The sequence below is a fragment of the Aristolochia californica genome, unplaced genomic scaffold (assembly GCF_029961685.1).
Source record: "Aristolochia californica isolate CCGP_79_NKW_82.1479 unplaced genomic scaffold, dmAriCali1.0.hap1 SCAF_10, whole genome shotgun sequence".
Classification (NCBI taxonomy): domain Eukaryota; kingdom Viridiplantae; phylum Streptophyta; class Magnoliopsida; order Piperales; family Aristolochiaceae; genus Aristolochia; species Aristolochia californica.
Window position 1 is genome coordinate 34,548,657 of NW_027181771.1, and position 20,087 is coordinate 34,568,743.

General features: G+C 39.9%; 5 protein-coding genes across 7 annotated transcripts; 2 read left to right on the top strand and 3 right to left on the bottom strand.

Annotated features, from left to right (window-relative positions):
• Positions 1 to 308: 308 nt before the first annotated feature.
• LOC137938182 (cysteine-rich receptor-like protein kinase 10) lies at positions 309 to 3,761 on the top strand. Its single transcript, XM_068783175.1, has 7 exons — positions 309 to 1,089; positions 1,184 to 1,357; positions 1,516 to 1,640; positions 2,538 to 2,748; positions 2,846 to 3,083; positions 3,176 to 3,326; positions 3,394 to 3,761. The coding sequence occupies exons 1-7, from the start codon at positions 309 to 311 to the stop codon at positions 3,739 to 3,741; spliced, it is 2,028 nt and encodes a 675-aa protein (XP_068639276.1). The 3' UTR covers positions 3,742 to 3,761.
• Positions 3,762 to 5,427: 1,666 nt separating this feature from the next.
• On the top strand, positions 5,428 to 6,360 carry LOC137938207 (uclacyanin 1). Its single transcript, XM_068783201.1, has 2 exons — positions 5,428 to 5,706; positions 5,787 to 6,360. The coding sequence occupies exons 1-2, from the start codon at positions 5,541 to 5,543 to the stop codon at positions 6,242 to 6,244; spliced, it is 624 nt and encodes a 207-aa protein (XP_068639302.1). The 5' UTR covers positions 5,428 to 5,540; the 3' UTR covers positions 6,245 to 6,360.
• Positions 6,361 to 6,560: 200 nt separating this feature from the next.
• Positions 6,561 to 9,862, bottom strand: LOC137938200 (transcription factor ILR3-like). Its single transcript, XM_068783193.1, has 5 exons — positions 9,587 to 9,862; positions 7,545 to 7,613; positions 7,369 to 7,446; positions 7,099 to 7,261; positions 6,561 to 6,925 (listed from the first exon to the last, which is right to left on the bottom strand). Exons 1-5 carry the CDS (start codon positions 9,724 to 9,726, stop codon positions 6,656 to 6,658), a joined length of 720 nt encoding a protein of 239 aa, XP_068639294.1. The 5' UTR covers positions 9,727 to 9,862; the 3' UTR covers positions 6,561 to 6,655.
• A 2,070-nt stretch (positions 9,863 to 11,932) lies between these two features.
• LOC137938225 (thioredoxin-like protein CXXS1) lies at positions 11,933 to 13,453 on the bottom strand. The gene is made up of 3 exons (XM_068783219.1): positions 13,258 to 13,453; positions 12,856 to 12,978; positions 11,933 to 12,377 (listed from the first exon to the last, which is right to left on the bottom strand). Exons 1-3 carry the CDS (start codon positions 13,366 to 13,368, stop codon positions 12,225 to 12,227), a joined length of 387 nt encoding a protein of 128 aa, XP_068639320.1. The 5' UTR covers positions 13,369 to 13,453; the 3' UTR covers positions 11,933 to 12,224.
• A 1,750-nt stretch (positions 13,454 to 15,203) lies between these two features.
• LOC137938214 (coatomer subunit zeta-1-like) lies at positions 15,204 to 19,342 on the bottom strand. 3 transcript variants are annotated; one of them, XM_068783211.1, is made up of 7 exons: positions 19,233 to 19,342; positions 18,989 to 19,043; positions 18,018 to 18,177; positions 17,309 to 17,456; positions 17,130 to 17,207; positions 15,584 to 15,668; positions 15,204 to 15,477 (listed from the first exon to the last, which is right to left on the bottom strand). In XM_068783211.1, the coding sequence occupies exons 2-7, from the start codon at positions 18,989 to 18,991 to the stop codon at positions 15,418 to 15,420; spliced, it is 534 nt and encodes a 177-aa protein (XP_068639312.1). In that variant the 5' UTR covers positions 18,992 to 19,043; positions 19,233 to 19,342; the 3' UTR covers positions 15,204 to 15,417. The 3 variants fall into 3 exon arrangements, with proteins under 3 accessions (XP_068639312.1, XP_068639316.1, XP_068639306.1); XM_068783215.1 differs by lacking the exon at positions 19,233 to 19,342 and adding an exon at positions 19,133 to 19,223; XM_068783205.1 differs by lacking the exons at positions 18,989 to 19,043; positions 19,233 to 19,342 and having other exon boundaries at positions 18,018 to 18,198.
• Positions 19,343 to 20,087: the final 745 nt, after the last annotated feature.

Genomic DNA, 20,087 nt, shown 5'->3' on the forward strand with positions numbered 1-20,087 from the left:
TCGTCGTGGAAGAATTGACTGGGGTAACTGAGAGCCTCTAGTCACTTCACTCCACCCTTTGAATATTCAACGTTCATCTTCTGACCGGAGCAATTTAACATCTTTACCGTCCAGACATTCTATCCGAATGATCCAGATTACTTGTCTTGCCCGTCGGTTTGATCGATCCACATGTGTCAACTTTTGCAACTAACCTCGTTTTCGATCCCTTCAACCACAGGTTGTTCTTTCAAAAGGGACGCCATTAAAACTATTCCATCGGAGTTTAATTCGGTGGGATAATTGGTTCTCTTCTGCCACTGGAACAGATGGTGCTCTCTGTCCTTTCAAAGCCTTCTACTCATCTGCTGCTCTTGCTTTCATCTCTGCTAACACTCACCCACCTCATCCTTCTTACTTCCGGCGCTCCTCTCTACTATACTTGTCCCGTTTCCGGGAATTACTCATCTAACAGTACCTTCGGAACCAATCTGGATCTGCTTCTCCGTTCTCTCGTCTCTAATGCTTCATCCACGGGCTTTGGAAACGAGACAAGAGGAAGCGGGGTCGACGAAGTTTATGGGCTGGTTCTCTGCCGTGGGGATGTTACCCAAGACGTCTGCAGAGGCTGCCTCCAGAGTGGTTCTCTGGAAATCAGGCAGCTGTGTCCGACTAGCAGAGATGCAAGCGTATGGTACGACGAGTGCCGCTTGCGCTACTCGAACCAGAATTTCTTCTCGGACGTAGACGATTCGGCCAAGTTCCTGCTTGGAAGTAATGAGGATATATCAGACCCAGATCGGTTCAACCTTGCTTTGATGGGGATGATGAAGAATCTCTCCTCCCAGGCTGCTTACAATCGCTCCTCGCGGATGTTTGCTACAGGGGAGACTTTCTTCAACCAGACCAGCAAGTTATATGGGCTTGTGCAGTGCACCAGAGATTTGTCGCCCGATAACTGTTATAGCTGTCTCAATGGAACTATTTCTGATCTCGTCAACTGTTGTTTTGGGAAACAAGGAGGAAGGGTTCTGGGATCTAGCTGTAATTTGAGGTTCGAGCTCTACCGTTTCTTTGGTCAACCGTCACCACCTTCTCCACCGTCAAAAGGTAAGCTTTTCACAGATTGAGAGAGTACTGTTTTACCCAAATAAAAACAAACTCTGCTAGTTTATTTTAGTTTAATTTGATCTTGATTCTTGAGCAGGAGGTAAGAGCAATAAAGCTCGGACAACTCTTATAATCGTATTTCCGACGCTTATTGTGATTCTGCTAATCTCAGCCATGAGCATGTACCTGATTAAGATGAAGGAGAAGACTATACTTTTCGGTGAGTTATCCATGGCTGCAGTAATCGGAGAGAAACACAGACTAGATATTTCTTTTTAGAAACTGGTTTTCTTTTAAAGAGAAAAAAAGAGTTGCTACCCATGACCCAATGGCTTCTCTCTTCATATTTTCCTTTCTGCAATTGATATTCAAATAACAAGTGCTGCTGCTACTGTGTAGAATGGCAGGAGAGTTGGTTTGATGGGGGAGCGGATCCGTTTGGAGGTGACGAAGATCTTCTGCAATTCGACTTTGGCAGAATCAAGGCCGCCACTAACAACTTCTCTCAAGCTAATAAGCTCGGGGAAGGTGGATTCGGTCCTGTTTACAAGGTGATCAAAGCATCTTATTCCACTTCTCTCTTGCTACTAAAACTTTAGGTATTACAGTCCACGACACTTGGCTCTTCTGTAACCTTAGTTGCAGAATATCTCTGAGGCTGTTTTTAGATTTCGTAGTGCAATGCTCACCTCACAGCTCTACATTAAGCCTTCTGATGGTGGCCATAAGTGACGAGTACAACGTGGGTGTGTCCCAATTAGACTCTTGCAGTCTTTTCACAGCCGGGAGGGTCCTGTCAACGGTCTGTTTCATTGAAAATGCCTCTGTGTTTATCTGATGCGAAACCCCATCGTCTCTCTTCATCAAACGTGCTCCGTTGGATTTTTCAAGTAGGCAGCTATCCGTCAAAGTTCGTTAAATTTTATAAGTTGTTTATTTTTATAAATATTTTAAAATTTTTGGGTAGATTTAAGTAAAATTCTCTTTAAATATTTGAATCTCGTGTTTCATACTTTCATGGGAGTAAGCTTCGTGGTGGCTTTTCATGTCAAAGTCATCGTCGTCTTCACCGCAACATGAAGATTAGCAAGTGGAAGCGTCCAAATTTGACTCTTGTAGTCTTGTTTAATGTAGGAGCCTGGAGGCTCTTGTTAACTGTCTGTTTCCTCGAAAATGGATCTCTGGTATTGTCTGCTGCAAAATCTAAACTGAATGGGGCATGGATATGAACTTGTGGTTCAAAGCACTCACACCGGTAGTGACTTTCCATGTCGAGATGCACGAATTTGCAGTCGCGAATGGTTGCCGTATCCTTTACTCCTGCTTTTCGTGTTTGGATCCACCCATTCATGTGAATATGAGAAGAGATCAAATGGAAATTCTATCTTTTGACTTGTGGCCCAGAATTCCAGATGATTAAAAAAAATCTTTAATTGTTTTACTACCAGGGGAAGCTCAGTAGTGGACGGGAAATAGCGGTGAAGAGACTCTCCGTCAACTCAGGCCAGGGCGTGCAGGAGTTCAAGAACGAGGTGGTGCTGATCGCGAAGCTCCAACACAGAAACCTGGTGCGGCATCTAGGTTGCTGCATCCAAGGCCAGGAGAAGCTGCTCATCTACGAATTCGTCGTCAACAAGAGCCTCGACTGCTATCTCTTCGGTTTGGCCCCGTTTACTCTCCTCAATGTCAATACTGCTGCTATATTTACCATTTCAATCCGCCAATAAAAAGGAGATAATTTATTTACTGTTTGTAGATCCAGTGAAACGAGCAAAACTGGACTGGGAAACCCGTTACAAGATCATAGAAGGGATCGCTCGGGGTCTTCTTTATCTTCACGAGGACTCCCGTCTCAAGATCATTCACCGAGACCTGAAAGCCAGCAACGTCTTGCTCGACGCAGACATGAACCCCAAGATTTCTGATTTCGGCATGTCTCGGATATTCGCAACAGACGAGACTCAGGGCAACACCAGCAGAATTGCCGGCACATTGTAAGTTCTAAACTGAACCTCCACGTTCCAACTGCTCGGTACTGCTACCATCTGACCAGGGTTGATTGAACTACAACGATGATTACATGCAGCGGATACATGTCGCCGGAATATGCCATGCATGGTCAGTTCTCAGCCAAGTTAGATGTGTTTAGCTTCGGTGTTTTGCTTCTGGAGATTGTGAGTGGCCAGAAAAACAGCAGCTTCTATCAATCAACCAGTGCCGAGGATCTTCTGAGCTATGTAAGTATCAAAGAATCTTATGAATGTTGGGCCAATTAGGGTTTCTTTCTGATCTGAATTGTTCCAGGCATGGAGACTGTGGAAGGAAGGGAGGGCAATGGAAGTGATAGACGAATGTCTGAAAGAATCGTCTCCGGTGGAGGAATTGCTGAAGTGCATCCAGATAGGAATGTTATGTGTTCAGGAAAGTGTAACAGATCGACCCACCATGTCAACAGTGGTTCTAATGTTGAGCAGTGGTTCAGTGACTGTGCCTACTCCTTCCCCTCCGGCCTACTTTCTGGTGAGCAAGGAGAGCTCTAACATTTTCTCCAAAGAATTTGAGTGGGAGATAAGTAGGTCTGATGCATCAACAAGCAAACTCGTATCCACCTCTGGAAACGATAGTTCCAACTCCAAATTAGACCCTCGATGAGGACAATACAGATTTTTTTAAAACCCTAATGCCAGAGCATTTTGAGTGTAAATTGGGATGAACTCTGGATCATCTTTCCTAATGTTTGTGTTTCGTCTATCTATCACACTGATGTAAACTATCGTTTTTGTGTTTCACTTCTAAATGTAAACTTCTCTCTATATAGCTAATTAGTTCAAAATAAAAAGTTTTTTTTTATTTTTTATGTTTATATTATTTTTAAAAGGGAATTTTACTAAATTACCCATTTTTTAAAAAATATATATTTATGAAAATAACCGACTTACAAACTTAATTTTAAAAATACCTAACTTTAACCAATCACGTGGTGCCACATCATCTTACACATCATCAATTGCCATATCTTCGGCCAGGTAGGCTGCCGTATTTTTTCCCATTTTCTTTTTATTATTAATTTAAGTTATTTTATAATTTAAAAAAATAATAATTTTAGGTTTTAAAAATCTTATTTGCTGGTAAAAAATATAATTTAAAAGATATTATATAAAAAAGATATTTTAAATTATATTATAAACAATTGTTTGCCTCTAAATTTTCGATCTTTATGTGCAGCAGATGGCAAAAACCTTGCTTCTGGAGCATTGGATTCCTCCTCCATCGACTAAGCTTTCGTTATTATCCCCACATCTCCTTCTTCTGTTGTTGCTTTTGTCATATTTATCTATATCAGCCTAAGAAAAGTATCTTTACAGCCTGGTAAGACTCTTTTTTCCCAATGAAATCGAAAGTCTCGTCGGGTTCATCTGATGTCCATATCTCAGACCAGAAATCTGTTCTACCTGCTCTTACCTCAACAGTCTTCACAATTTCCCCATCCCAATACGAAATTTCATAAAGAAATGTCGTTTCCACCTTTTTTTCCATATTCAATGCAAATCATGAGACAGGTTTTGTAAAAGCTGTTTTCTTTCACTGCATGCAGTTATTTAGAAACTCCTATTGAATCATCTCTTCGAGATCATGATACTCACTAATTAAACAATCGCTGCCCTCACATTGTCCAAAACCATTGAACTCCTTGCGATTAATAAAAAACTAAACTGTACCAAATTAAGAAGAAAAACCAAGGGGTGATTGCCAGGGTCATCGCTTCAGAAGAAGAACCAGTTGGAAGATCTCAGTTCTCAGACAGAAATATAAAATGAAGAGTTTCCAGTTCTGTTCAAACACCCAGAAGGGGAAAAGTGCGCAAATCAATAAAATATATCTTTCTCTACACAAAGACAATTAGAGAAATCCAAAGGTTCTAGTTTTAGTAGCTGGTTTCCAGCGAAGCTTCAAAGGATTAGGTAAAGCTTCTCAAAAGTCACCCCCACCGCCCACATGGAGGAGCAAAGCAGCTGCATAATAAAAGACTCTCAGAGTTGAAAAAGTACCGATACTTTTGAATTGCTCCATCGATTTTGGGGCTCAAAACATAGAACTTAACATCAAAACTCAATAATCACTTGTTTATTTTATACTGAAAGGGCGCTACTAGACAGCATCATTTGTTCAGAAAACGTGTCAACGGCCTATAGCTTGGCCATGTTCCTAACACAAATTTGAGGCGGAAAATATTAAAAACAGATAATTCTGCAACTACCCGTCTGTCATTGAGTGCTTGTTGGAGCTTATTTTATCGAGGAAAACCATTCAAAGCTCCATGGCAATTGCTAGAAGGTTGTCCGATTCAAGTATAAATAGTAGTCTTCTTTGGTCATGTCTGCGTTCACAGTCTTCTGTGTCTGGTTTCTGGCCATTGTTACGTAGTCGCTCTCGTCTGCAGTTGAGCGAAAATGGGCGACCTGAGAACTGTGATCACATTGACTGCTTTGGCGATGCTAGTAGAATTCGCGGTGGCTGCAAATATCACTGTTGGAGGTCCGAATGGAGGGTGGGATCAGAGCACAATTTTACAGTCGTGGGCATCTTCGCAGACGTTTAAAGTGGGCGATAACCTTGGTAAGTTTTTAAATTCTTTCCTTGTAGTTTTCTTGTTGGTTTTGAATCACAGAGCTCAAGCGTCTGTTTGTTCCTTGCAGTTTTCCAGTACACGGCACTCCACACCGTGTTGGAAGTGACCAAGTCCGACTACGACTCGTGCCAGGGAAACAGACCCTTGCAGGCTTACAACGACGGCAGCACGGTGGTGCCTCTTTCCTCCCCAGGGAAGAGATACTTCATATGTGGGACTTCTGGACATTGCAGTCAAGGAATGAAGCTTGCAGTGGACACAATAGCCGCTTCTGTCCCTTCTACTTCTCCAACACCGTCACCTTCGGTTAAAGCTCCCACGCCCTCACCTTCAAAGGCCTTTCCTCCCGCTTCTCCTGCGGAACAGACTTCACCAACCTCCTCTGCCTTTCCTCCGTCTGAAAGTTCTCCCAACCCTCGCGGTACTGCACCAGTACCTTCCCCTTCAGCGGCCTACGGACGTTGTTCGCCAACGAAACTTGCTCTTGGGTTTGGATTTGGGCTGGTGATGCTGCTATCTTATTAAGCTTCAGGAGATGGTGTAATTGTTTTTGTACATTTCTGCATTGCATGGTGTTTGGTTGAATTGTTCGCTTGCTTGTTCTGAGTGTGAAAGAGGTGCCAACCTCAATTTCGACTCTTTTCTTTATGAACCAGGATAAGATGCTTTAGACAAAGGACTGGAAGGGCTTTAATTTGCGAAAATTTCTAAACCCGAGGAGGGCATCAAAGTGGGGGGAGCCCTCAACAGAAGCAAATGATAGAAAAACTAGATTGCTTATTCACATCTACGTAAGGGGCAGCAGGCTCAAGTTCTTCAACAGTCATCGACCAAATCCAGCTTTAGAAGATAAATATAACTATAGAGTGAAGAATGGTAAATAACACCGAGTCTTTGAGACACAAGGAAAAAAATGACTAGGACGATGTTTCAGATTTAAGCAACAGGAGGATGGAGAACGTGATCCTGCGAGGTATCAACGGAAGCAGGAGGCATTAGCTGCCACATGGCAACTCCTGGGAAGCTGATGAAGGGCATCATTTTGTTGCCAGCAGCTTGGCCTTGGGCTACAAAGGCGGCTGGGATAGCAGCTGGGTGGGGGACAAAGTTGGGAGGGGCAGCGATCATGTTTTTGAGCTGCTGCTCAAGTTGCTCTTTCTCTGCCCTCAGTCTCTGCTTCTCTTCACGGAGCTCATGCTTCTCTGCCTGTTAAGTTACGTTGTGATTAAGGGATAATCCATAGTTGAAAATTTTACTAAACCAAGCATTCCAGCTGTGTCTAAAAAGTCATCCCCTTGTTCCAAAATGGTACACATTTTTAAAAGGACAACTATATGAACTCTGAATTGAGATGCACTGAGTGAGAACGACCACTGTACCTTTAACTCCTTGATCTTCAGCTGAAAGTTTTCATTCAACTCTTTCATCTTCTGTCCTTCACTTTGCAACTGACCCACAAGACGTATAGCATCATTCAGTATTGCAGCTTTATCCATCTTTGGTTGCTTTCCAGGCTCCATGAGAGCAGCTAATTCTAGGAATCTTGCAATAACAACACACACCTTTAGAATGAAAAGACAAATGGTATACAGCAACAAATGTATAAATAGGAACTCTGAGAGTGAGAGAGAGAGAGAGAGAGAGAGTGCCTGTCATTCAGTATATCTCGTCGCAATTTCTCTCTGCAGGCCTTGGAGCCAGATCCATTGCCCGAATCAGACCTCTGGCTGGTGGAAGAAAAGCAAATGAAAGTCGTTGCACCAAGGAAAACAAGGAAAAGACAAATGACAAACCCGATATCCACAAATAGGGAAAGAACAAATACCGTTTACGTGAGCCAAGTGTTTTAGGGCCATCGGAACCAGGAACTTCAGAGGGGCAATCAATGTGCACACTAAAAGAATCATCAGAAAAAAAAAAATCAAATATAAATCTAGAAAGATAAGGAAATACAATAACAAAAAGGTTTCAGGGACACATAATTATAAAGACTTGTTTCTGTCACTTTACTAATGCAAAACCCTAAGTGACACTGCTTGGCGGTAAAACTGCCAACCAGTCACTTGACTAATGCAGAACCCTAGATAGCACTAGCCAGTAAGGCTTTTTAGACTGATAGAAAGGGAAATTATATTACCAACTTACTCCCGGGCTCAGAGTTCGGATTGACTTCTCCACATGAGCAATATTTGGCTGTATATTACGTTTAGCAGATGATGTGGGAAAATCATGAAAGCATTATCATTGACTAAAAAACAAAATTATCTAGAAATGAGGAATAGGTAACTAATTTACGAGCAAGAGCAATGGATCCCGAGATCTTCAGGTCCAGCATTGAATGATCAATCCAGTCAACCTGGTATTAGCAGGTTTTCTAACATTATCCAGCAAACAACAAACACCAGAAACTCACAGCAAACAGACTATAACTAGATAAAAGGAAACCCTTTATCAGCAAGCAAAAGAGAAATGACTAGAATGCCAAGAATACATCCGTGGATTCAATAAAACAAGAGAGCTTTTCTTTAAGGGTAATGACAAAGTAAGTCATTCAACTATCAAATGTCTTATTACTACTCATTGACAAAACTCTTAATCCTCTTAACATTTATCTACTTAATTCTTCTACCGGATTTAAACCTTACTAAGCTGAAAGAAAGAAAGCTCACAGTATAAAATTCGTTACCGGCATCATCACAAATTGGCTGCACTTATTAAGTAGACATATATCAATTATATTTTTCAAACTGTTATGATGTTTTCTTCTGATGTGCCTACTCCACACAGTGTGCAACTTCAAGTTAAAGAGATTAATACCATGAAAAGCCCAACAACTTTTACCAAAAAGTTTAATGCATGCCTAACAATATCTGTGGGTCAAATTGAATCTGCATGACACTTGGAATAGCTTGACTTGGTCCACATAGCATTTTAGATTTGCTATCTTCTTCCGTTCTTTGCCTTCTAAAAATAATGTTGTCCCAGATCTTTCTCTACATTCTGGAACTTTTTCAGGTTAAGAGTTGAAGTTTCTCGCTGTCCACAGAAAGGCCCTAGCAGAAAATATATGGAAGATGGCAAATGGTTCTTTTCCATATCTGAGAAGCTCAAACTCTCCTCCGAATTTCAGATAAATCAGTTTCTAAAAGGAAAGGAAGCAAAAATGGAAAAAGAAAGACGTTGGCTCTTTTCTTTCTTAAATTTACAGCTTGAATGACTTAATTCTATATTCAAAAGTAGTGAAATACTGCTCAAGGGCTTTCGCCCCATATGCAATGATATTACACTTCAGGTCATAAAAATGCATAAATAAATTTATAAAGCAACTATTATGTGTATCAAAGTTTGTGTCTATGCCTGCAAAAGGTCGTTTTGTCTCAAGAACTAGTACAGAGAATGAAAAATTAGCTCCTTCAAGAGAGTTAACCGACTCTATCGGTAGAAATCTACAGAAACAAGTAACAGAGTAGAAAGGCAAAGATAAAAAGTTAATCTTTTGAGCCACGATCACTTTTGAGTGTAAGGAAAAGGCAGAGAATCAGATGCTGCTAAAGAAAATTATTAGCAAAGTCAACATCAAAGATCAACAGAACTCGATAAAACTTTCCCCTTTCAACAGACCTCCATAAACTCCAAGTCTTGACAAATTCTATTTTCAACCAAAAACTCGAAGACCTCTCCTCAACCCGCATGAAGTCCAGTAAGGATACTGAATCACCCAACTCTCCCTCACCAGTAATTACACCCCTATAGCTCCAGACAACGACAGGAAAAATGAAAAAAGAAGGTGCAGTACAAGCAAAAAACAGTAAACATAGAAAAAAAAAAAAACAACATAGCACGGAAACAGAAGACAAATACGCGTACCTGGCATTGTTCACAACATCGACACCCTGAGAAGGCCAGTAAAAGCCAGTCGCCGGCGCGGGGAAATCTCCACCAGTGATAGGGATATCGTTGATCAGACCACAGTCGAATATCCAATTGGAATTCTCCGAGGAATCCATATGCGACGTCAGCCCCAAAGGCGAGATCCTCCGGCCAGCTTCGCTGGTGATTCTGTTAGGGCTCGGGAATCAGGGGAAAATCGAGTTCTCGGCGAGTGGATCGAATGTTTTGACTCCCACGCACCGAGTGGCGGCAACGATACACGAATCGTGGGCCTTAAGCCCGTTATGTACTAGTCAAGTTGGGCAACGATGATTGAGGTGGTTGACCCAGTGATCCGACGGTTGATCAGGTTCCTCGTGAATAAAGGTGGGGAAGGCTGGAGATGCTGAAGTGGACGTATTGAAAGAGGAATGTTTCCGGTGAACCAATCCGTTGGTGTGGACGGTTTGGTTAACCAGGGCTTGCTTGAATCATGCCGGCTGACCTCAAGGGGAGGGTCCCACGATACAATTAACTAATTTTTGTAACGGGATGTGGGAGACTTACTAGTCAGCCATTGGACAGGTGGAGCAAGTGGCTCCAGTTTATTACAAAAAATATTTTTTATTATTTAATTGTCAATTCGGATATCCAATTTGTCCTCCCTCGCCTTTACCAAGGGTAGGGGAAGCTGCCCCACACGCACAAAGAGAGAAGGACCACCCCCCCAAACGAAATGGTCGCATAAATGAATTCTCGTCGTGGTCAGAACACGGGAGTGAGGACCCCTAGCGACTTTCACGACCGATTGTACTTGAAGTTCATGTCAGAGGTTGTTTTAGTAATTTTAGAAGTTTGTGCCATTTCTGAATTCCGATACAGCTTTAGCAGGGAGCATTCTCCCATCTCTTTCAGCTTTCAGGGAATCAGGAGGTCTGCAAATCGAAAAAACTGAAGGGTACTTTTCGCTGCAACCGGAGACTCTCTCAGAGATTCGGTACCGGGGCTCAGAGCCTCGCTCCAAGTGAAACATTTCTGCCTCCCCATCAATCACCATTATTGTCTGATTTCAAACAAAATGAAGAGTTATACGAAACTATTATGCAGATTAATGATTAATCAGAGGTTAAAACTTCACAATTTTTGTCAATTTTCGCGGAAAATGACTCTCAAATCACCTCGTGATCCTCGACCCATCTCGTGATTTCCTTTTGTTGATTTAAACAAAGGCACAATGTCACAATCAAACATCAAATTCTCATCTTCTTTTCACAGTAAAATGGCAAAAGATATAAAAGAAACAAAGAAGATTAATTAAGAAAAAATTCATTTTTATCACTATGTTTTACTCACACGAACCTAGCTAGCCAACCACAGGTCCCTGAGCCGCCACATCGGGACTAGGCAGGACGGGGGCGGGCAACGGCGGCGGTGGGTACCCCGCCGGCTGGTCCAACACGTCCGATGGAGGCGGTGGAGTGGACGATGGCATCGGAGGAGGCGGAGGCACCGAGGGTGATGACGGGTCGGAAGAGAGAGGAGGAGGCGGGGGCGGGGTGGAAGGAACCGACGGCTCCGAAGGGGAGGACGCGATCGCCGGAGCGGGAATGGGGTCGGGCATGACAGAGCGGCAGCCGACTTCGCATTTGTGGGACTTCTGAAAGCCGTGGCGGAAGACTCCGAGGCCCAGTACGAGACCCACCATGACGAGCACGGACACAATGACGATGAAGATCTTTGTAGCCTTGCCAACATAGCACATTTTCGCCTCACTACTTACAAAGCCTCACCGCTCCGAGCAGCGGTCGACGGCGGCCGGAGCTGGGAAAGAAACCCTTTTTGCGGCGTCCAAGAAAGAGTAAGGGGGGCGTCACGTGAAGCCAAGAGATGCTTTAGCAGTTTTACGGTGGAGGAAAGAAAGGGTTAGTTTGGTAAATTCAATTGCTAAAATTGGGTTTCAAGATGTCTGCTCTTATGTTTTTTTGGCTTCTCCATATACCACAAGTCTAATTCAATTCAACTCGATCATTCTCCTAATTAAGTACTCAGATCAAGATTTAAAGTTTGGATTTGTGTACTACACGAGGAACGCTGCCTAATAAATAATCGGCACTGATTCAGCTCTGTCCTAATCGCCCTCAGACTCCATATGTTCTTGCATTTACCTGAGATTAACAGTGGCGTAAACCTTCAGTTCGAATCTGTTAATATGGTTGGTCGAAGCAGATTGATTAGTTGCAGGGAAAGGAGAAGAGGAGAAGGAATGGAGAAGTCTTCTCTCCCTTTTTTTTTTTTTTCTTCGACGAGAGTTTCCTGGCTCCTCCCGCTTTTGTGATGAAAGCAGCAAAGTGGTGGGAACTCTGAATAGAGAATGAACATCGTAAAAAGGAACAGAAAATGTCCTGTCTCCTACTGGGAGAAGGAACATCGTACCCAGCTACAGTGGGTGTGGACGGCTGCCTTTCTTCGCTGAAGAATTAACCAATTATTTCTTTTCTTCTCAAGGAAGAAGATAACCGGACAGTTCAGTAACACATTTTCTTCAATAAACTAAGACGAAGTCGAAACAGTAATGGCGATTTTGCTGGAATTTACAGAATACACACTTGCATGGATATGGATATCAACCACGATGTTATTTGTCGGAAGCACGAGTGGTAGAAAGGAAAGCATCAATCCTTCTCCTTATCACATCTGGATTAGCTCCAACCAGTCTATCCGCTTGAGCCCCTGCCCTCAGCAGCAGAAACGTGGGCATCGCTGTCACTTCCATTTTGGATGCGACCGCCTGTACCAAAACCAAGTTCGCCAGTAATTAATCATCCAAAATCTTCTACGATCTTGAAATGAAGCCCTCTCATTCATACTTTTTTCCTTTCCTTTTTGAAATTTTATGAAGATATGGTTCAAAATTTGAAGAGAATAATATAAGCTGCAGATATAACCCATAAGAGCTTCGACCAAGACGGGTCATGGCCGGATAGTTTCATTTGCCGACAGTTACCGAAAACCAAGCTGAAAGCAATTTATGGAGCAGTATTTGATGGGGATGAACCAAAAATAGAAAAGAAAATGACTGTAGAAGGAAATTTCTTTGAGGTGAGTGGTGACTTCCAAATGAATCGATTTTTATCATCTCTCCCATCGTAGTCTGATGATCTTACGGTGGTAATCTACCTTCTTCTTGGTTTTAAAGGTTATTCCTTTTCGCCACCTAAAACTTAGATGTTTCCATCGGAAAAATCCAGAGGGAAAGTTAATATTACCTTCAGATCATCAACATCGACCAGCAGAAACAGAATATTCTGGTAATTCAACGCCAGCTCTTCGAAATATGGATTCATGGCCACAGACGGTACGCACCAGGAAGCAGTAAAATGAACAACGACCTATCACAGTAAGGAATTGCAATTGGAAAACAGAGAAAAAGAAAAAGAAAAAGGATTCACTGCTATCGTTAAAGGAAAAGCAACCAATCCCAGAACTTGATCTGTTCTTCATCATAATCTTTTAGCAAACAAACATTCAAAAGAAATTATAGTGAATCGAAGAGAATCAAGACATTGCGCTGAATCCACATGAACAAATCAGAGAATCCCACAATTAAATCTGGGTCTCTTAAATCAAACTAGAAGGAAATCCAAGCAGGAAAAATTAGAGATACTTACAGGGCACCCTTGATTATTAGCTTGGCCTATGAAAAACTCCCAAGACTCGTCAGAATCAACTTTCACAACCCTGGACTTAACAATCTGTTCTTGGCCTTCCATATCTTTCATCTTCCACTCTTCTTCTTCTTCCCTGTCTGTTAGAATTTATAGGTAGAGGGCTCTCATGGTGGATGGTCCCGATTCTGGGGGTGCCCTTGGTTTTCAAACTTAGTAGAAGGCAGCTGTAGGTTACATCTCTGTATATGAATTGATTGAGGAGAAGAAACAAGGACCCACCAAAGAGCCCATTATTCTTTTCGTAGTTGCTGGTTTTTAAAGATCATTTACCCTTATCCAGTTGTGCCTGGATTAAAGAAGATATCGTTTCGTTCAAATAATTACTTTTTTTCCTGAAATAACTGAACAATCGTAGTCGATAAAAAAAGATTATCTTCATTTCTCTTCAACATCACTTCCAATCACATTAGACCCGATGGTTCCCGATCTTTCTTGTTTCTCTTAAATAAACTTCTGAAGACCTCGCTGTTACAGCTGCCAATCTTGACATAAACAAAAGCTTCTCACGCTTTAGTTCTAAAAGGAAAGGGATCGTGTTCTATCCGTTTAGTTCTCACCTGTTCCGTTCTGGGAAATGGAGCTTTTTCTGTCATGCTCTCTGTGTAGAAAATATGCAGATTCAATGTATCTTAGAGCAGATAAATGACAATCTACGACTGCTTTGAAATCGACTTCGGGTTCTAACAATGGGAGTTCATTTTCGGTAGTAAGACGAGCCAATCTGTCCTTGTTTGGCCTTTATAATTGGGAATTTTACTAAATTATCTATTTTTTTAATAAATATTAACAAAAATAACCAAAGTAATTATGCCATGTCAGCACTAAAGAAAATAATGTATGTCAATTGCCACGTCATCAAAATGCCACCTAATCAACACGTCGCGTCAACACTGCATATTAGCATTTTTAAAAAATAAATTATTATTGATTTAAATTCTTTTATAATTTTAAAAATATATTTTTTAAAATCTTACATATTTCATTATGTAGAAGAAAAAGACAGAAAGAACAACGGTAGAAATTGGGGCAGATAGAATCACATAGTCCGATGAAAGAACAATAGTTGGGGCGAACAAAATCGGAGATGTTGGGTTCTTGCCTGCTATAGGGAGTGACGACAAGCTATGGGCAAAGAGTCGAGCTTGGGGTTCAGCTTCAGTGGCAATTTCTAGCGACGGGGAATTGTTTGCGCTCTAATACCATATAGAATTTAGGAATTGAGAATAATATTCACTGTAATTTTACTTACGTGGAGATAAATATTTGTAAAATTACATTAACCATATAAATTACAAACTCTACAGAGTTTTAGTCTAATTCGATCCTCATCCCCATATCCTTCCTTATCCATAACAACATGATTGACTATATTCAAATTATACTCTTATCCAGCCACAGAAGTTTCTTATTTAAGAATTTCATGAACAGTAAACGCCTATCGACGTCAAGTCCGCCCCCATTAAAGCTGGATAAAAAATATTTTTTAGGGTACACGATCACATATTTTCCAGAAGGAGAGACGCTAAGAGCCATTTACAGCTCAGAGAATCATCGTACAGTATGATTTCTTGCCTACCGAGGCTAAAACTCGGTGATTGACCTCTCATTTGCAGACGCTGTTAGCGATTGCCTTTATTAGTAAAATCAGAATCATCAAGAGACCCACTAAAGAAGCTGGTTCTGACGGAGCTGGGATACCAACAGAGAGGCCATCAAGCAACATCACGACATCTGACATAAGGGTCTTAAAGTTGCATCATGTTGAACACGAACCTATTTGGATACATCTGAGAGCCTCGCTCAGACGGTAGTAGTCCCAGTCATTCCATGCCTTCTGAATAGGAATGGAAGCTCTGTTCACAGATAATACTCATGCCTTCTGAATAGGAATGGAAGCTCAAGGTGGGGGATCATAACACAATAATACTCATGCACAAGAGGCTGTTTCATCAACCATTACTTCAAATTCTTCCAGCACAATACTCATTTTTCTTTCAAGGCAACCAAATCCTATCTAAAGGTAAATAACCGAATCCCTTCCCTACCACCTACCCCAACATATGAACTAAAAAGACAAAAGTACAAAATCTGATTGTAACATCATTTCAGAAGTGATCTTGTCAAATGTTCACGAGCTGTGGCCAGAGCTTGAGTTATTGTCTGCAAAAAGCAGTGGTAGTATCATTTAGGAAAAGCTGCAAACTTGATCATTTATGTTGAAGAACTTCAGAGATAACCAGCTTATCAAGAGGGAAAGTAAAAATACCTGCTCGGACAAGGAACCAGAACCGTCTGTACCCTGACTAGCAACTTTCCCTGCAATAACACCAGCTTCGGTTTCGAGAACTATCCTGCACAACAAGCAAGAAAGATAAATCCAATTTCCAATACAAGTAATTTTATCGGTTCAAATAATTCATGCATCTTCGAATCAGTATTAGTCTACTGCTAGGTTTGAAAACCAAAAAAACTCTTCCAGTTTCTCAGACAGCAAATCAGCTGTAGTTGCTGCACAACATTTTCATGGTTGATCAAATACGAACATAACCAATACTTCAGCGATTGAAAATTTAATTCCAGAAAAAAAAAATTGAGATCCTATAGACTTCTGTTTACCCTATGAGTCAGTAAATGTGGAATGAAGGAAAGCCTAATGAGCTGATCATCCAATAAATATTAGAATTACTGAGAAAAAAAAATCTTACATTGTAGCATCATTAGATTATTAAAAATCCTCAATCATCTGCCTTTGAGACAGTGATGTCAAGTACATAGACAGAAAGAAACAAAAACTCCAGCACAAGAGCAGCTCCCCAGAGTAAGTCATTGAACCAGCTAGTCACTCCACTCTATTAAAGGCCTCCAAAATCAAATATATGCACCCTATTTCTAGCTCTCTTACCAGAAAACAGTGAAGAACTATTAGTTCCTTTAGAAACTTCTCTTCTCAAAGATCAATCAGCTGGCAACCTCTTCGCCTTGGATGACTCAACTTGAACTTTGACAGCACATCATTTGTTAACCCTAGAGGTGTGTGCATTGGAGGCAGTATTAGAAGTTAAAATGGATCCATTATACTTCTGTTTTCAGAGCCTTTGGGTCATCGTGACTCAACCTCAAGGGATTAAAATGCTCTCTCAAAGATTTTCCAGAGAAGAAAACCTAGAAGAAGATTCAGCCAATGTCATCTCTTGGTTATCAAGAAAAGCAGTGCCTCCTAGGAGGCCTGCATACATCTTTGATGAAAACTTTGACTGTCGTGCTCTCAGAACTCTGCTCCATTCAGCTACATCCTAAGAGAAGCCAACAGTCTCGCTGATAATCTGGCTAAAGTAGGGGATTCCAGTGAGCATCTTGTCCTCAATTAATTTATTTTCTCCATTAATTAATGAAACTTATCACCATATTCAAGAGAAAAAACAAAAAAAAACATCTATTTAGGAATCTCATTGTTAGTCCACATAGAGAAAAAAGTCATCCAACACTATGATTTATGTTTCCATATGCCAAATGCAGAACCATGATTATAACACATAACTGCTTTCACATCAGCTAATATGTAAACAAGGAAACAGCTGTGTCACAAACTCGTTTAGACTAGTAATCTGGTCATAATTTTATTAGTATGTCGCAGTCATGTACTAAAAAGAATGTATAATAGACGATCTTTGGTGAAATGCAGCAAAAAGGAAAAAGCAAATGAGTAAATTGATAATTTTAAATATCAAATAAAACAACAAGTAAATGTGAAATTTGTGAAAGCAACAAAAAAACCCAGTATATTAGTAAGCAGGAACAATCAACCTACTTACCCTCCATCAACAATCTCATCTAGGCAAAGTAAGATGAGATCTAGGTTTTCAAGTGCAGTCAATTTGTCCACATTGTTCCTGGAGAATAGGCTTTCAGATTATGAGTATTACTTCGAAAAATAAAACAAGTGACTCAATAACCCATAGCACAGGAAAGATGACATTGACCATGAAAAAACCTGAGAAGAAGGCCAACTGCATCAAAGAATCCCTGAAGAACCGTTGCTAATATTAGTTCATTTTCATCATTTCCGCCAGTAACAAAGAAGTGCAAGTCCTGAATGAACTTGTAAACAACAATGTAATCGTCGAACATAGTAACCTCAGCTGTACAATGATCACAGAAGTACTGTTAGCAAACCAATACCACACGATAGGTTTGAAAAAAACGTATTGAAAATGCTAGGTTGGTTTCTACATAAGTTCACACAATTTAGACAAGAAAACTCAAGATTGTTTGATAATTGCCACATCCTTTTTATCTCTTATGATAACGTTCAGAAGTCTACAACAATAAACCGCCTCAGTGGAGGTAAAACACAGGACAGCCACCACAACAAAACAACCACATGAAGAAATGTTCCTTGTGGCAATAAATCTGAGTGCACTTAAATGAAAATAGTACTCCAATTAAACAGATAGTTTTTAGGGTAAGAAGAGAAGCACCATATACTTGACTACTTCAACAACCATGTACCACAGATGAAGTCAAACATCTGATTGTGTATGTGACAAAAGCATTGCACTCAAAGCAATTCACACAAGTAGTAAAAAAAAAAAAAAAAACACAACAATAACATTAGAGATTGGTTTATCTCCATAAATATTTCAATTGCTCAAAACAGAGGTAAATAATGCACATGAATAATTAAAAGTTGACATCATCACCTTCAGTCCGGGCATTTGTCTTTTGTGTTTTGGTAAAGACAGATTTCTCAAAAGCTAACTTTGCACTTAGTGTTGGCCAATCATCGGAGTAGTACTTAACAGCAACACGCTTTCCTTCAGAGTCCAGAAGAAGAATGTTTTTAATCAAAGGGAAAGTATCCTGCCAAAGAAAACAAGACATAAATTCCCAAAGAAAAGAAAAAGAAGTAAAAGGGCTAACCATTAAGAACAAAAGAAAGAGAAAGAAAAAGATGCATGTAATTAGTCCTATGCCAAGCATATTCATTTAACCACTCCACTGGCTGACCTTTGAACAAGTGTCTGCTCTTCTTCCTTATGTCTCCCTATTATGTGACCCTAAAGAATCATGGATAAGGCCCTTGAGGCAGAATACATATCTAATAGCTAGTTACAGTCTTTTGTCATTAGGTATTTGAGACTTTATTCAGCGAATTATCTTCCTAGTGAAACATTTTCCTTTAGCCAGAATATACGGGCATATAATCCAGATCTAATAGCTTGATGTGGTAATATTTTCATCTCTATATACTGGGGAAAAAAGGAAAAACTATAAAGTAATTGAAATAGTTAAGATGCCTATTTGTATATAGTATATGCCACAATTTTACTGGATTCTTGTTTCACACTGAGTATTCAAAACTTAAAAGTATTCCACCTTTCAAGTTCAGCAATGGCTAAGACAAAATAGACCAAACTCAAGGTCTTTTTCCTCTTTTAGAGACAGAAGACAGTTCACATTTTTCTATTACGGTATTATGATGAGAAGAACATCGTGAATCTTTGGCTCACAAAAATAGCATAAACCCTGCTCATAGTCCACCTGGTTTTAAAGTGTTTTGACGGTCATCTTGAGTCACCTATAATTCTAGAAAGTGAGTGACTACAGCGGAAGAGAAGCAAATAAGATACCAGACACTATTAAGAAATAAGTCTTAGAAATAAGAAATTACCATTTTATAAAGTCAACGAAACAGAAAGATTCAACTGCAACCTCCCAGCAAAGTTCTTTACACAAACAACAAAATTCAGCGGTCAGAAATAAATCCAAAAGTAACAAAGAAAAACAACACGCATTTGGTCACATAGAAATTCACCCAAAAATTCGAAGTTCAGATCAATAATGATAATCATCAAATAGAAAAACTACGTAGACAATAAATTAAAATCAATGATGACGAAAAGGAGGCAACAAACGGGCAAATCTCAGAAGGGCAGAACTCCAATCTCGAAAAACGAAGAACGGGGAAAAAGGTGAGCAGCAGCGGCAATGACGGAAATGGCGGGAAATCAGAGATTTGGCGAGATTTTTCTTCTATCGAGTTTGAGAGTCGTGAAAGACTACAGGCTAAAATCCGAAAACCCGAAACCCGACCCGTTCCTCAGGGGGCATTAATGTCAAAAGCACAGGAATGTGCTACATAACTCGAGCATGGCATTCTCAACTTGTCTCCTTGGCAATCAAAAGAAGCACCCACCGAAGCTTTAGAACTTCCATTGAGCTTTCTCAAAGTGTACAAGCGAACCGTAACCTTTTCTTTTCTTTTCTTATTGAACTCTAACCGATTTAACCGTTGTCACATCATCCAAACGAAGAATTTTATTTTTTAAATATTTTTTATAAATAAAGATAATGATAGAGATAAAGATAACTAGTGATTGAATTAGAGATAGAGTCAAATTGTAAAATTATAATTATCTACTGGTAATATTATTATTGATCAGGTGTACATTATTTATAGAGTTACAACAGAGACAATAGATGATTATAAATATACAATTTGAATTTGTCTCTAATTTAATAATTAGTTATCTTTATCTCTATATTTATCTCTATTATTGATTATAATAAAATAAATTTAATTATTAATATATATATATATATATATATTATTTTATCAAAATATAAAAAAGGTAATGTAACATATACTAACAAATAAGATTTTTAAAAACTAAAAAATTATTTAAAAAATATTTTTTAAATTTAAGCATATCTTAAATTGATAATGAAATGTGTTAAATAAACTATAATATGATTTTTAATTAATTAAA